Source organism: Argentina anserina, chromosome 2 (assembly GCF_933775445.1).
Source record: "Argentina anserina chromosome 2, drPotAnse1.1, whole genome shotgun sequence".
Lineage (NCBI taxonomy): Eukaryota > Viridiplantae > Streptophyta > Magnoliopsida > Rosales > Rosaceae > Argentina > Argentina anserina.
The window spans coordinates 26089846-26105262 of record NC_065873.1 but is presented as its reverse complement, the minus strand read 5'-3'; the positions used below and the strand labels follow the sequence as shown (position 1 = coordinate 26105262).

Sequence of the window (15417 nt, the reverse complement as noted above, 5' to 3'; positions counted from 1 at the left end):
TGAATCAAGATGACCAAAAGAAGAACAGTGCCAATGATTCCGGTGGCCGTGGAACCCCAATTCTGCCCGGAGGCTGTCCGGTGGTGGATGGAAGGGGTGGCCAAGTATGAGAAGAAATCTATGAAGGTGCGTGAGGCGGCCAGAAAACACATGTCCGCCGTGGGCTGGAAATTCTGGCACGCCAGGCTTCAGGGCAATAAACCGGTTGAGTTTAGGTACCAATCTCCGGCCGGAAAGTTTTACTACTCGCTTAAAACGGCCTGCAAAGCCTGCGTGGATCTGGACGACCTAAACGCCAGTTTCGAAAGCATTGGTTCAAATAGTTCTGATCCTAATTCTCCTTTGGAAGAATGTAAGGTAGTTATGGAGCCAAAAACTTGGCCAAGTTCCACCGAAACAACGCCAAGAAAGAGAGGAAGGCCAAGGAAAATTGATACAGTAATGGCGCAAAAGAGAGCAAGAAAGAGGAAGATTGATTCGGTAGCGCCGGAGGAGGTTCATCAGAGCACTGATATTGGCCCTAGGGAGCCGAAAACGCCGGAGGAGGAAGAACATGAGATCGTTGATTCGTCATTAAGTTCTGATCCTGATTATACTATGGAAGAAGATTGTAAGGAATCAATGTCGTATACTAATTCCCCTGAATCGAAGCCGAAAAAGAGAGGAAGAAAGAGGAAGATAGACAGTCTTGGTCCCAAGAAACCAAGGAAGGTTCTGGCACAGTTGAAGAGGCTTAGACTTGAAGAACATCCAAGGTTACAGATTCGAAGTCCAAGAACAATTGTTTCTTCTTTGATAGACCAGAAGATTGTTATGCAAAATGCTAAAGTGCACTACCGTGGGAGAAGAAGCGGTGACAGTCCACTGGCCACGGGCCACCTTACTCGTGAAGGGATCATGTGTGATTGTTGCAGTAAGGTGTTTGCTCTCACCGCTTTTGAAGCACATGCTGGTAGCACGAATCACAGGCCGGGTGCCAACATCATTCTCGATGAAGATGGGAGGACGATTGCAGATTGCCAACAAAAGATGAAAAGTTTAAAGGATGAGAAGAAGGTGATTAAGAGTAGTAACAAGAAGGATAAGATTGATGATTTATGCAGCTTGTGTCATAATGAGGGTGAGCTGATTCTGTGTGATAGATGTCCTTCTGCATTCCATGCTAGCTGTTTGTGTTTGAGTGAAGTAACAGATGGCGAATGGTTCTGCCCGGCGTGTTCTTGTGGAATCTGTGGCAGTGGACAAGTTGAAGAAGGAACTATTCCTGGTGAAATTAGGAAATGTGATCAGTGTGAGCACAAGTACCATGTTGGGTGCTTGAGAAACAATCATGTGGTTTGTGAACAGAACTGGTTTTGCAGCAGTAAATGTCAAAGTATTATGTCTGGGCTCAAAGGACTTTTGGGACAGCCAATTGTAGTAGGTGACAACAATCTCACATGGACACTATGGAAATCTTCCTCCGGTAACAGGACAGACATCAGACAAACTCAGAAAAAGCTCAGATCGGCTCTCAACGTTTTGCATAAGTGTTTTGAGCCGTCTGTCGATCCATACACAAACACAGACCTCGTCGAAGACATTGTGTTTAACAAAGAGTCGAAGCTGAGGCGCTTGAATTTCCAAGGCTTTTACACTGTGCTTTTGGAGAGGAATAAGGAAGTCATCTGTGTGGCTACTGTGAGGGTCTATGGGGAAGTGGCAGAAGTACCTCTTGTAGCCACCATGTTCCAGCACCGGAGACTTGGGATGTGTCGAATTTTGATGAATGAGCTGGAAAAGCAGCTTACTAAGTTGGGAGTCTTGAGACTGGTTTTGCCTTCTGCTCATGCTGCACTGGATACATGGACTAACACTTCGATTGGGTTTTCGAAGATGCCTGAAGATGAAAAACCACAGTTTGTCAATTATTTTTTCCTGTACTTTCAAGGTACTATCATGTGTCACAAGTTTTTGAAGCAGAAGAGTGCTACAACAGAAGCAACAGTCCTAGAAGAAAACATGGAACTTGATGAGTCTTCTGGTGGCATCTCTATATTAACACAGGCAGAAGACTGATAACAAGTTTTTATGGCATTGTAAGATAGCATTTGTTTTTTTGTTTTTTTCAGAATTAACGAATAGTGAAGAATCATTTGACAGAACAAATTCTCTTTACAGGAACCAACGATTTCTCCTCTTTCTTATCGGTCTCCACTCCCTATTAAATTACTTCTTCAAACCCTTGGCAATTCAAGGGTACAAATCTGAGGATGACTGGATACTTAATGGTACAAGTCTGGAGGTAATTACATATGTGACCGACTGCTGAAATATGGTTGTTGTTTGTTCATAATGAGTACGCAGTAACTGCATATACCATCAAATTTTCCTTCTATATTTGATGCAACGCGTTTGTCCTCAATATCATAATCAGGAAGTTTGTGTCTGTAACCCTGTATCAGCTACTGCACTTACAATATGATTATCATCAGCTATTTCTTTTCATAATTAGTATTCCGGTTTTGAACGAGCATTCATTAGCCAAACTCAAAACAGGAGAGCGTTATCTCGGACCAAAAACAGGAGAGCGTTATCTCGGCGGAAAAATTTGCTTTCAATAACTTTTATTTTTCTGTCTGGTTTCACAAATAAACCTCAACTTGTATATACAGTCTATGTGCTTGTTATTTGTGCAAGTCAAGTTACAACCAGAAAATTTAAAACTCCAGGGTAAGAAACTTATTTCACTTTTCTGCAGTAATGGAGCTCCATTTCTTCCATCTTCTGAAATACTCATTTCATGCAACTTCGGGACGTGTCAGTCGCTCCAGTTATCTTCATCCTCACCAGGCCCTTCATCCTGCATTTCCATCCAAAAACAACATATAAGATATTACTATATTATTCACTTGGGAACCAAGTTTTCATGAACTTCATCAAATCAATCATGTTTACCACCTCATCAGAAATCAATCTGGATGGTGACCATACTAAAATTTTTCTGTCATTGCCACCCGTGTATAGTTCCTGTAAGGACAGACACTCATCCGTTAAACAACTCTTGCAGTTTATGTTGATCAATAACAGCAACAATACATTAAACACCAAATGTCATAGTTCAGTTTTCTTTGGTGAATCAGGAATAAAAATCCACATTTCCCCCTATCATCATAAAAAATCATAGTTCCATCTGAATAAGAATTCCCTGCTGTCTTAATGAGTTATTCTAAAAGCTGATTCAGCTGTTTAATACTTTGTAAACCTTAATTTTGTCCATTGCATAGATGTTCTTCCCCTTAATGTAAAATAAGATATATGCCAATCAGTTCATATTCCATCATCTATTCCAGGGGCACAATCAATAATCTGAAGATAATAATGTGAACTTGGGGAATGGGTAAATTCAACATGGTTAGAAAGGTTTCGTACTTCCTGTAATGGGATAAGGAATTATTTAATGACAAATAACAAATTCATTGCCTATTTAAGTTTATAAAGCATTTTTTAAGTAAATACAACTTTCAAAAGATGATTCAGCTTGTACCTGATCCTGTGAACTAAACCAGCAACAGTTCACATGTTCATAGTGACCACGAAATGTCAGGGCCGTCCTACCTGACCACATATCAAATGCCTAAAAAGCCAAGCTCTGAAGTTAGCAAAACCATATAATTTCAATCACATCACGACAAATTCAAACCTACAAAGAATGCATTACCTTCACAGTTGCCATGCATGGAACAAAAGCAAGCGGTGAACTTGGGCTTGTGGCCAACTGTATGGGCCTGCTTGTCTGCAGACGCACAGTTTCAAAGTTCACCAAAGTATTGCAGCCAGATTCTACATCCCACAATCTTAGTCTTGAATCAGAACCTGAAATGCAAATGGAAGAACAATTGATTATTTCTTCAATACCAGTATGCATTGAGATTGAGTATCTAACTGACTTGTTCACTATAGGAATTGAAACATCATTATCCGACAATGCTATTAACCGATCGATATATTCAAAAAGGGAAAGGGCGAATCTAGACACTACGTATTAATAAGTCAATCCACTTTGAATGTAGAATTAAAAATTCAATGGGTTCAACTTAAAGTATATCAAACTTCAAGCTTATTAAAAAACTCTACCTGCACTAAGCAGGTACATGCCGTCATCAGTAACTTTTAACCCAGTAACAGCACCATAATGAGCAGTAGCACGATCCTGACTTGACAACATTCCTGGATGTAATCTTTGCTTCATAGATCCTTTTACTTGGCTTTTACTGGTGGACGATTGCTTGACACCATTTCCATTAGTATGTTTCCTATGCCGTGCTTTTGCAAGTGAGCTTTGATTGGCTAACAAGGGCTTGACTGTTGAACCCTGAGTAGAACAGGTAAGATGTTGCAAGAGTACAACAGTCAGCCTTCAACATAATGGAATTCTACTATTACTTGGAAAAGTGTTCTAGAAATTTAGTACAACACTACCAGCTACATCTGTTCCTTTAATAATGTGTCAAAAGTAATCAAAGAAGTAATTCCGGACTCTTCCAAGATAAACACATTTATATGCACTAATGAGCATGCATCCACACTATAGTTTTGTACTTTGAAGTTTGGATGCATGCTCATCATAAGAAGAAAATAGTTTGGATCTCATTAAGTTGAAAAGGTCATATGCATACTCAATATCAACTAGAGTTGGCCAACGTCCATATTCAGTAAAATGGACAAGAACAATAGAAAGGATACTGTTAAACCATCACAAAACTTTACCTTATCATGGTGACCAAAGTGGAAATATAATTCCTAAAAGACACCTAGAATCATTAGAAAAATGGATATATGCAAAGGCGTCAGAGATGGTGGCTACAATAAATGTGAAAAAGACCGCAATAAAAGTGATTAATACTATAAAACCCAATGGCTTTGGTGCAGCAAAGAAATAAAGATGACCTTATTTAAGGCAGAGCGTTGCAGGATTGGAGGGCGTCTCCCGAGCTGAGACTGGGACTGATCTAAAACAAGATAAGATCCAGCACGTCTAATGTCCCAAAAACGGATTGCACCATCACATCCCCCTGTAACCAAAACCCATTCGCTAGAAGTAGACCATTCCACTGTCATTACACCATCTGGCATCATGAAAACAGATAATCCACTTAGACGGATAAAAGAAAGCTAACAAAAATAACACATCTGCTGTAGTTATTAAACCACATATAAATTCAATAAGATTAAAGGAACTAAGACAATAACTGAATCTTATGCTCAACTCCAAGACTTGCATGAAGTCCAGTAACATACTATATTCCTGCCATCATATGCGGACTCCAGGCTAGTCTACTATTCGAATGGTACAAAATACTGATATTCATGATTCTCCAATTAAACCATCATTCAAATCGTACTATTTCAGTGTTACAAACTCACACACGATATTCATGATTCTCCAATTAAAAATGCTCTTATATTTGCCACTATTTTCACAATTTCTCAAAATGTATCATTTTTTGCTCCCAATATAAGCTAAGCTACAAGCAAATACACTGCAATGCCACATACCGCGGTGACCGGACAAAGTGTGAGCAAACGCCCCGGAAGCAATATCACAGAGCCGAACCTGCACATCTTCAGTCCCAGCAGCAATCAACATATGCGAAGTTGCCAAAGAAGACATGGCAGTCCTATAAACCTTGCCAGGCATTTTGAAATTGACCACCACCTGAGCTGAATTCGTATCCCAAACATTAATGTGATGATCATAAGACCCCGTCACAAACAGTCCGGTGTCCACCGGGTACCAAATCGCCGACGACACGGCGTACTTGTGCCCGTTCTCATGTTGCTTATCCACCACGAAAACCGCCTCGTGCTTCGAAATAGCTCCGCCGCCCTCGTGGTCCGTGCCGCGCTGGATGTCGTATACGGCGGCCGACGCGTCGGAGGCGCCGGACAGCAGGTACCGCCCCTCCGTCAAATCGACCTGGAAGGAACCGTTGATTTTAACAGCGGTGAATTGAATTGGAAAATTTACAGTGAGAGAGGTTTTTTTTTACCTGGAGAGAGTTGATGGAGCCGCGGTGAGGGGAGACGATTTCTTTCTGATTGGAGAGCTGGAGCGTCTGGATCCGATTTGACTTGACCCGATTCGAGAACGAACTTGGGCGGAGCTTCCCCGCTTCTCTGTCGCCGATTCCCCGCCACATTTTCGGAGCATCTTCAATCGGCAGAGAGAATATTCTCGGTGTTTCGATTCTTAATCGCGCTCCCTAAAACTTGACCTGGTTCTTCTTCTTCTTCTTCTTCTTCTTCGGTTTCGGTTTCAAGAGGCTGCCTCGTGCCCACTGCCGTGGATGAGGGACTGTGTTGTTTAGTACGTCGGCCGTGTCACGTGGATTGTGCGGTTGACCAATAAGGGGTACTATGGGGGTGGTTTGGTATTTTGAGCGATGATAAGCGAGGGTAATCTCGTCTGTTGTGGACCAGTGAAAGAGCAGCCCAAGTAAGATTGAGGTTGTGATCTAGGCATCTAGCCATACCAGAGGGGCTGGAACCAATGATCCTGGTTCAGCCCAGACGGGTAGTAGATGTGATGTGATATTCATGCCGTTTTCGAAAAACACCTCTTGAAATTCGCATGAAATAAAAATACTTGCATATTTTAACCTTACAACATATATAAAAACTCATTTCATCGATTTATACACTCATTTCCATCAACAATTAGTAGGAAAAAAAAGACATTAAATGGAAGAACCCTTAAACGTGCACTCTTCCAACCAATTGACCTCTAGAGGTACCTTTGTAATAGAAATTTTCACACATAATTAAGTACCAATGACATCGATCGAGCATATTGAGTCCCAAACCTCCCAGGGGATCCAGCTGAAATGAAAGTTTTGAAACAAACTTGTTCAGTAAAAGAAACGCTAACGACAAGCGAAAGATTTCAGTAAAACAAGTTGATATAGCTTCAGTTAAACAGGGCGGGATGTGATACGAAATATGGTAACTTACAGATGATCACGTAGCCTTGAAATGATCCACTGCATAAGCTGACTGGTCGGAGGAGGTCACCACCTTAGAGACAGTATAATCATCATAAGATTGAGCACACAACTTGTCATACATCTTATTGTCTCTTATCCTGCATATCATGGGGAGTAACTGAGCACGATCATGTATCTTACAAATTCACTGTGAACAAAAAGCTCAAAACCTATAGTCAATCCATTTTAGACCTAACGAGTGACATTTAAACTTGGTGAATATATATATAGCTCCCGGCCTGCGCGCCCCTAGCTCTATATCATAGGCATTCAATCACTAGTCCAAGTTTTCTGTAATAAGCACATATATGAAGGAATTCTGCATACATTGTTCTGTTAATACCCTCAAAACTCAACAGCTAGCATAGAGCATTACAATGTTTTACGTACGGGAGCAAGAGCATAAAAAACCTCGATCTCAGCCTATTAAGAAAATAAATGTGGCGAAACTTGTGACACTGATGTAAAAGAAGTACCTTTCAACTCTTGCTCCATTTGAAACAGCGCGAAGTGAAACAAAGCTTGGGTGGTAAGCAAACCCACCCCGCTAAGTGTCTTCAATTTTCAAGTAACTCTCCGTTTCTTGGTTATAAGACAAGAAAAAGTAATTACCACATGAGAGTAGAATGTAACCATAACTCAGAAACATAATTGGTTCATACCATGTTTTCGCTGGTTTTGGAAGATGAATCAAATTCTTTAGAACAAAAACTTTAGTCCAAGACTCTTGAACACCGTAATCCTTCATAACCCACAAGTCACATTGGCAATGATTTTCTCTATCAGGTCTATCAGGTACCACACCTATATAGAGACGATCTTGCATCACTTGTAACCTCCACCGCTCCTTCGAGGGTACAACGGAGTTAGGCAGGGCGAGTTGTCGAAACTCTTCTGTTTCGAAATCGAAAGCATGTATACACTCGTCTGTGAACCAGTGAAGAGCTCCATGCAGATAAGAATTATTTCAATTCTTTCTGCTACAAGAGCCTTCCAATACTCCTCCACCCTTCTCCACTTCGGATTGTATAAATCTCAGCCTCATAGTTGAGAAGGAAAATGTCGGTGCTCCCTATTCCCAACACCTTGTACTCATTGGTCACAGCGCTAAAACCAAGTCCCACAAGTCCAAAAGCCCTAAGTTTTTCCTGACGTAGGGGGATAGTAATGAACTCACGCGTAACCGGATTGCACATAAATCCGGTGTATGATTCATCTATACCAGTAGTTCTCCTGTTTCCTTTTAAGCAAATAAAACCATTGCATGAATTTTTTCAACCGATAATAAACATGATAAGACATATCGACGGGAAACATATCGCTTCAGATATCTTCGAAAGTGAATTCTATATACTTATGAGAACTAGCACAGTCTTCTTTTACGTATGTGCACCCGCGGTCGCTTGAAAAACCGGGGTTGTCGATCGATTTTGAATAGTGGAGATGAGCGAATTTGGGGCCGGAAGTTATAGAAAGCCAGGTTTTGCAAACGCACCTGCATATGCCGACTGTCTTGAAACAAAGACTTGAGAGAATAGCAATTACTAAGACTTGTGGGAGTGAGTCAAATTTGCATGGAAAATCAGGTTGCCGTTCTTCTCTCTCATCTGGTTTCCTTAGTGACAATATGCGAAAAAGTTTTTGCCTCTTTCCTCTCATCAATCACTAGATTGGATATGGGATCGATGAGATCGGGTTAAGAGATCTCCAACGGCAAAAGCTTACCAAAATTAAGCCGCTCAGGTTGAAAACCCTAATTAAACTGCTACGTACGTAAATATATATAAACCAACGGAGTTCGGCGGGTTCTATGAGTCGGGTTCTTGTAATTTACAATTGAAGGATCATAAATGAGCATCTGATTAGGGCACACGACAATATGTCTTTTTTTCCCCTTAATTAGGGTTTAGGCTAGGGCTAGGCTTATATGTCAACGCAAGTTAGGATTTTCGAGTCGAAAAAACGGGTTACACACTACAAAGCGCTATATTTTCTACGTTCTTTGGAAACTCCAATGGCAAGTGGAATATCAAGTGAACTACCTTGTGATACAAACATGGCTGCGGGGATCTTGGCTAAAACAACCATACGAGCTCACTATCATTGTTGCTATATTTAACTACCATAGATGCATAATGGTTTTCGTAAGATTGTTGTTGCTATATTTAACTACCATACATGCATAATGGTTTTCGTAAGATTGTTGTTGCTATATTTAACTACCATACATGCATAATGGTTTTCGTAAGATTGTTGTTGCTATATTTAACTACCATACATGCATTATGGTTTTCGTAAGAGAGTAAAACAGATTCACCATATTATTCATTTGAATTTTGCTTGTATTAATTTTCTTTTGGTTACAAAGGGGACCTAAAAGGCCCAGAAATAAAAACCACATAGACTAAATATTAAAACAGACTTATGTGCGCCTACATTTAGCAACACTGGCTAGATCGTCCAAGAAAGCCTGCGCAACATGTGCAGGAGGATTAACAAACTCAATCAGCTCAAACTCATGAGAAATACTATGTTTGGCCAAGACATCAACAACCTTGTAACATTCTTTAAAAATATGAGAGAGCTTCACATTGTAGTGTGGAAATCATAGAATCACAACTAGCAAGTAGGGACTCAAGAGGATGCATAGTAGTGTTATCTATTTGCATAAGTTGGATAAGAATAACAGAGTCAGACTCAATTTCAACATTTCCACAGTACTGTTTGGCAATGAGTTTCAGAAAAAAAAAACCCCAAGCCTCAGCATCCAAAATCTCCTCAATCCCCAAGTTCATTTGAAAACCATGAATCCAATGCCCATGCTGATCTCTAATCACCCTTTCAACACCAATTTTCCCAGAGTTAGAAATTCTAGTGCCATCAATATTCAACATATACCAACCTGCAGGAGGCCTAGACCAGGAAAACATAGTATAACTTTAAAAAGAACTCACTTTAGCCTTGCTTATAGAACAACTCCACTCTTCAGCATAATCCCAAATGATTTTAGCAGTGTAAACAGACATGGTAAATGAGGTATCAAAAACACATTTTTTTCTCCACTTCCATATAAACCGGCAAACAAAGACAAAAATATTGCACTACCAAATGTTATTCTTGATTTTAAGACGACAGTGAAGCTGAGCCGCCAACCAACCATTCCAATCAAGAGAAAATTAATTAGCAATTGAAACATGAGGACTCATATCATTCCAAATAGCCTTAGATATGCAACAATCTCTAAAAAGGTGAATGAGGCTTTCATCTGCAGAATTACAAATATGACATGTAGCACTTGTAGTAAACCTTCTTCTAGCTCTTTGAACATTAGTTAGAATTTTCTTGTGAATCACAAACCAAAGAAAAAATTTCAGCTTGGGGAACAACTCACCTTCCAAATAAGTTTCCACATAGGGTTTTGAGCGCTATTTATCTCAAAAATAGAGTTATAAGCAGACTTGACAGAGAAACAACAATTAGAAGTAAGCCCCCAAATAAGTCAGTCAACATCATCATCACAAAAACCAGTTGGAACATTAACAATTTGAATAACAACATAAGAAGGCATCACATAGTTTAAAAGCTAAATATTTCACCCATAATCACCCCAGAAGTCACAAACCAGAGCATTATGATCAATATGAACATAAGAAAGAGCACAATCAATAAGAGGTAGAGAATCAACCCACACATCATGTCAAAAATTAATCTTTTTACCATTCCCCACTCTCCATATAAGATTTTTCCTGAATAAATGAGCACTATGCAAAATACTTCTCCAAACTGAAGAGCAATAAGAAGGAGCACAAAAATCATGATCAGTAATGTCCATATCCTTTAAATATTTCTTCTGAAACATATTAGCCCACAAACTAGCATTCTTTTGCAGAAATCTCCAACTGACCTCAGCCAACATGGCTTGATTCATCTAAGAAGTTTTCTTAATACCAAGACCCCAAATGGACTTAGGTTTACAAACAATATCCCAATTGATTAAGTGAACTTTTTTCTTAGCCTGAGTGTCCCCCCATAGGAAATTTCGATTTAACTTATCCATCTTCTCACAAAAACTGATGGGAAGTTTAGTAGTCTGCATGACATAAATTGAGATGGCAGAAGTAACATATTGGATCAAAGTGAGTCTACCAGCAAGGCTGAGAGTGTTACTTTCCAATTAGCTAATCTACCTTGAGCTTTACTAAACAAACCATCATAAGTATGCTTGTTGATTCGAGAATGAACTAAAGGCATACCAAGATACTTGCCCAAATCAGCAGTCAAGGGGGAGCCACAAGTCCTACTAATATCATTAGCAAGCTTTCTATCAGTGTTAGGAGAGCAATATATAAGAGATTTCTCATAACTAACAGTCTGGCCAGACAGAGAGCAGAAGGCATCAAGAATACCCTTTAAAACAGAAGCTTATATAGAGGAAGCCTCAGCAAACAACATCAAATCATCTACAAAAAAGAGATGAGAAATTCTTGGCCCAGATTGAGAAGCTTTAACAGCTTTCCAACTCCCAGAATCAACAACATACTTAATTAGGTGAGATAATTTCTCCATGCACAACACAAAAAGGTAGGGAGAGAGATGATCCCCTGCCTAATTCCTCTTCGAGCCTTAAAAGAGTCAGTGAGTTCACCATTAAAGCAGATTTGAAAACTAGTAGAGGAAACACAGCTCATGATCAATTTGATTAGCATATAGAGAAGCTTAATTTCACAAAGCACATGCTCAATAAAACTCTAACTAAGTCTATCATAAGTTTTAGATAAGTCCACCTTCCAAGCTAAGAAACCTATAATTCCCTTAGACTTCTTGAACTTGAATAACATCTCCTGAGCTATCATGACATTATCTGAAATGTATCTTCTAGGGACATAACTAACCAGATTAGGACTTATAAGCTTCATCATAAGAGGTCTCAACTTTGCCACAATGAGTTTAAAGATGACCTTATAGATGGTGGAACATAGACTAATTGGCCTGAAATTAACCATGTGTTGAGGGCCATCAACTTTGGGAATTAGAGAGATAATGGTATGATTAAGACCAGAAGGGATGCAACCAGAAATGAAAGCATTGCGAATAATGGAGTAAATATCACCAGAATACAACTGCCAATGATGCTGGTAAAAGCTTACAGGACACCCATCATAGCCAGGAGCTTTTAAGATGACCAATAGAGAATAAAGCGTCATTCACAGCCAATAGAGAAATAAGATTAGAAGGTTTATTCCGATCCTCCTGCTTAAGATCAGGAAAAAGGTTCCCAATACTAAACCTGTTATCATCAAGAGAATCCATAGAGAAAAGATCAGTGAAAAAACCAATAGCAATATTTTTCATGGAAGAAGCAACAATGGTCCAGATTCCATTACTATCAAATAAACCCTCAATTTTTTTCCTTCTTCGTCTGACGAGAGCATTAATATTAAAAAAAATTGTGTTTCTGTCCCCACCATGCAACCAGCAGTCTCTGGACTTCTGCCTTCAGAACATATATTCTCCTGATTCAATGTTTGCTCATACTTATGGATAAGCTCAGGTTCAAGGATAACAAGAAAAATGGTTACTAAATCTATCACAAGCCTTTTGTATTCCACCAATTATAGCAAACAATTTCTTCTTTCTTTGAAACAAATGATCAAAGACATCTCTATTCCATTTCCTCAGGGCAGCTGAAAGACAACACATCTTGGAATGGAAATCACCAGACAAGCTATTCCAAGTTGAAGAAATAAACTCAGCATATTTTTCATGAGAAAACCACATCGCTTGAAACTGAAAAGGACAAGCAGTACAGTTAACAAAATTATTAGACCTCAACTGCAATAAAATGGGACGGTGATCGGATCTATTCTTAGGAAAATGTTGTATGAAGGCTTCACTAAAAACAACTCTCCAATAAACATTGCAAAAAGCTTTGTCAAGTCTTTCTTTAATTCTATTGTTACTCCAAGTAAACTGAGAACCAATGAATCCCATATCCACCATAGCATTTCTATTGATCCAATCTCTCAAGCCACCAAATCTACCAGTTAGAGAGCCACTACTTTTATCAGCACAAGAAACAAGCTCATTGACATCACCTTTCATAATCCAAAGAACATCATGAGTGGCAAAGAGAAGCTCGAGAGGTATGATTAGGACTAGCATAAATCACTGTAAGCATCCATTTAGGTTTACCAGGGAGTTGAACAAACACTGTAATAGACTGAAAATTATCATCAACAAAATCAATATGCACCTTGTTTTTATTCCACACTAGCCAAAGCCCACCAGAAAAACCTCTAGCTTCAACTACTCTATAATCAGTGAAATCAGTTTTTTTCTAAAGCAAACCAAGCTTTGTTGAAAGAAACTCTAGGCTCACAAATAGCCAAAATATCAATAGAATGAATTTTCACAAGATCAACAATAGCTAATCTAAAATTCTCACTTCCTGCACCTCTAGCATTCCAAAATAAGGACTTAATCATTGGGAAAACAACAAGAAGGAGGGAGGAAACCCCAATTAAGTATCAATCATATCTTCCCCAGAAGGGGAAGCCAGATTATCATCACAATTGACTTTGCCATTTTCAGTAAAACATCTTCGATAAAGGAGTCAGAGTCCCTAACAAGAGAAGAATCCTTACCGGTTTCAACAAGAAACTCCTCAGGAGGTGAATGCCCAAAATTAGCATCAAATCCACTACCCATAGCACCAAAACTCACACACTCAAAGGGAAGTTCCTTAAGGATATGAGTTTGTTTTTTAGATGATGAACCTTTCTTCACTTTTTGGAGTACTTTTCTAGATTTTGTGCCACTAGATTCACACACACGTGAAACATCTTGTATTGGAACTTTAGGCTGCAACTTGATTTTTGATGGAGAATGCTTGGAAGCAAAGCGATTAGCCAAATGAGTAGGCTTCAAATTCTCAAAAGATTGATTTTTCTTAGTAGGACTTGATGATAATTTATTTTTCTTCTCCTGTAAATTATTCCATATTTTCACAATAGTTGGTGCTACAACATGAACAAAGTTAGAATCAGTCATTTTGGAGTCATTAGCATCAACATCATTATAATTGTCTTTCTGCAACACAGCAAATCGATACCCACCAAAGCCAGCCTTTTTACTACTGGAGTTCGCATTAGACTTTTTGTTCTTATAAGACATAAGCATCCAATGTCCTATATCATCTTTTAGAACACCCCCACATATTGGAGTAGTAGCATGATGATGGAAACTCAAACTAGGCTCAGAATGATCCACACTATTCATTACATAATCCTTAGAAACATAACCAGCATTAGGAGAAGTTACATGAACAAAATCTTTTTTCAGAGTGAGACATTTGTCTTTATCATGGCCGAAGCAGCCACACTCAAAACAGATAAGAGATATACCCTCGTATACCACATTATAAGTAATGGATTCAACCTCAATAAAATGCCTTAATGGCTTACTTAAATCAACTTCAATACAAACTCTTGCAAATTTTCCCCTTGACTGGCCTAAAGTCAGTTTATCCACCTTAACAACATCACCCATTGTTTTACCAATTTTCTCAAGAGTAAAGTCTTTAAATAACTGAACAGGCAGACAAAAAAATCGAACCCACAACACCATTTTACCAATAGAATCACAGAGATGACTGAAATCAAGCTTCCATTTACGAACAACAATAGTTTGACAAGCTAAAATCCAAGGACCCTCACACAAAGCATAATTCATATCATCTTCTAAATTGAACTTAACAATATAAAAGTCATTAGGGAGATCAATAAGTTGTCAGCCTCTTCTTACCTGCCATTTCTTGTGAAGTCCACGAAGCATGAAGTCATAAGAGTTGGTGGAATTTAGTTTTCCCATGAGCTTGACAATCACAACACAACGCCACTCATAATCAATCTTGTTATGAACTTTCTCAGAGAATGAGACATTTTGCCCATGCTTTCCGACATGGTAGCTATAATTAGCATCAGAAAAATCAAATTCCTCAATCATGGTTTGGTGAAAACGGTCGATAGGATTTTTGAGAGTGCTCGCATAAGAAGGCAGCGGTAGAGGAGGGATGGAGTTTTGAATGGCTGAGGCCAGCTCCTCCATTCTGAGATCGAGCATGATCAGACTTGCAGTCACCCCCATGCTTAGTGCGTTTGCATTGAGAAACATAGGATCTGAAACTCCACCACCTCCCGAAGGAAGGGCAGAGAAAGTAAAGACTGAGGACATCACCAGAACAAGGCAACAACACAGAGCTCAACTCAGATCACGAAATCTTAAAAAGCTTGGTAGACGAAATATTGGTAGTCTACAGAGAGTCAGAGAGGATTGCGACTAGAAGGTGATACGGGATACTGTTGACCGGTTGCGACGCAGCGAGTCAGCAAGA

At 39.3% G+C, this 15417-nt stretch overlaps 2 protein-coding genes and 1 pseudogene across 2 annotated transcripts; 1 reads left to right on the top strand and 2 right to left on the bottom strand.

Annotated features, from left to right (window-relative positions):
* Positions 1-9: 9 nt before the first annotated feature.
* On the top strand, positions 10-2296 carry LOC126784264 (increased DNA methylation 1-like). The gene is made up of 2 exons (XM_050509742.1): positions 10-2078; positions 2161-2296. The coding sequence occupies exon 1, from the start codon at positions 10-12 to the stop codon at positions 2056-2058; it is 2049 nt and encodes a 682-aa protein (XP_050365699.1). The 3' UTR covers positions 2059-2078; positions 2161-2296.
* Positions 2297-2582: 286 nt separating this feature from the next.
* LOC126783055 (WD repeat-containing protein ATCSA-1-like) lies at positions 2583-6273 on the bottom strand. Its single transcript, XM_050508437.1, has 8 exons — positions 6033-6273; positions 5539-5959; positions 4930-5108; positions 4117-4354; positions 3701-3855; positions 3527-3616; positions 2941-3009; positions 2583-2842 (listed from the first exon to the last, which is right to left on the bottom strand). Exons 1-8 carry the CDS (start codon positions 6180-6182, stop codon positions 2801-2803), a joined length of 1344 nt encoding a protein of 447 aa, XP_050364394.1. The 5' UTR covers positions 6183-6273; the 3' UTR covers positions 2583-2800.
* A 726-nt stretch (positions 6274-6999) lies between these two features.
* On the bottom strand, positions 7000-8684 carry LOC126784263 (F-box/kelch-repeat protein At3g06240-like; annotated as a pseudogene).
* Between the last annotated feature and the right edge of the window lie 6733 nt (positions 8685-15417).

Bases quoted from the DNA above. Each gene is read 5' to 3' on its own strand.
- LOC126784264 (XM_050509742.1), top strand. From the start codon at position 10: ATGACCAAAAGAAGAACAGTGCCAATGATTCCGGTGGCCGTGGAACCC.
- LOC126783055 (XM_050508437.1), bottom strand. From the start codon at position 6,182: ATGTGGCGGGGAATCGGCGACAGAGAAGCGGGGAAGCTCCGCCCAAGT. The intron at 5,960-6,032 runs GTAAAAAAAAAC...GGTTCCTTCCAG, and splicing joins GCTCCATCAACTCTCTCCAG to GTCGATTTGACGGAGGGGCG. The intron at 4,355-4,929 runs GTCATCTTTATT...TGTTCTACTCAG, and splicing joins AACGCTCTGCCTTAAATAAG to GGTTCAACAGTCAAGCCCTT.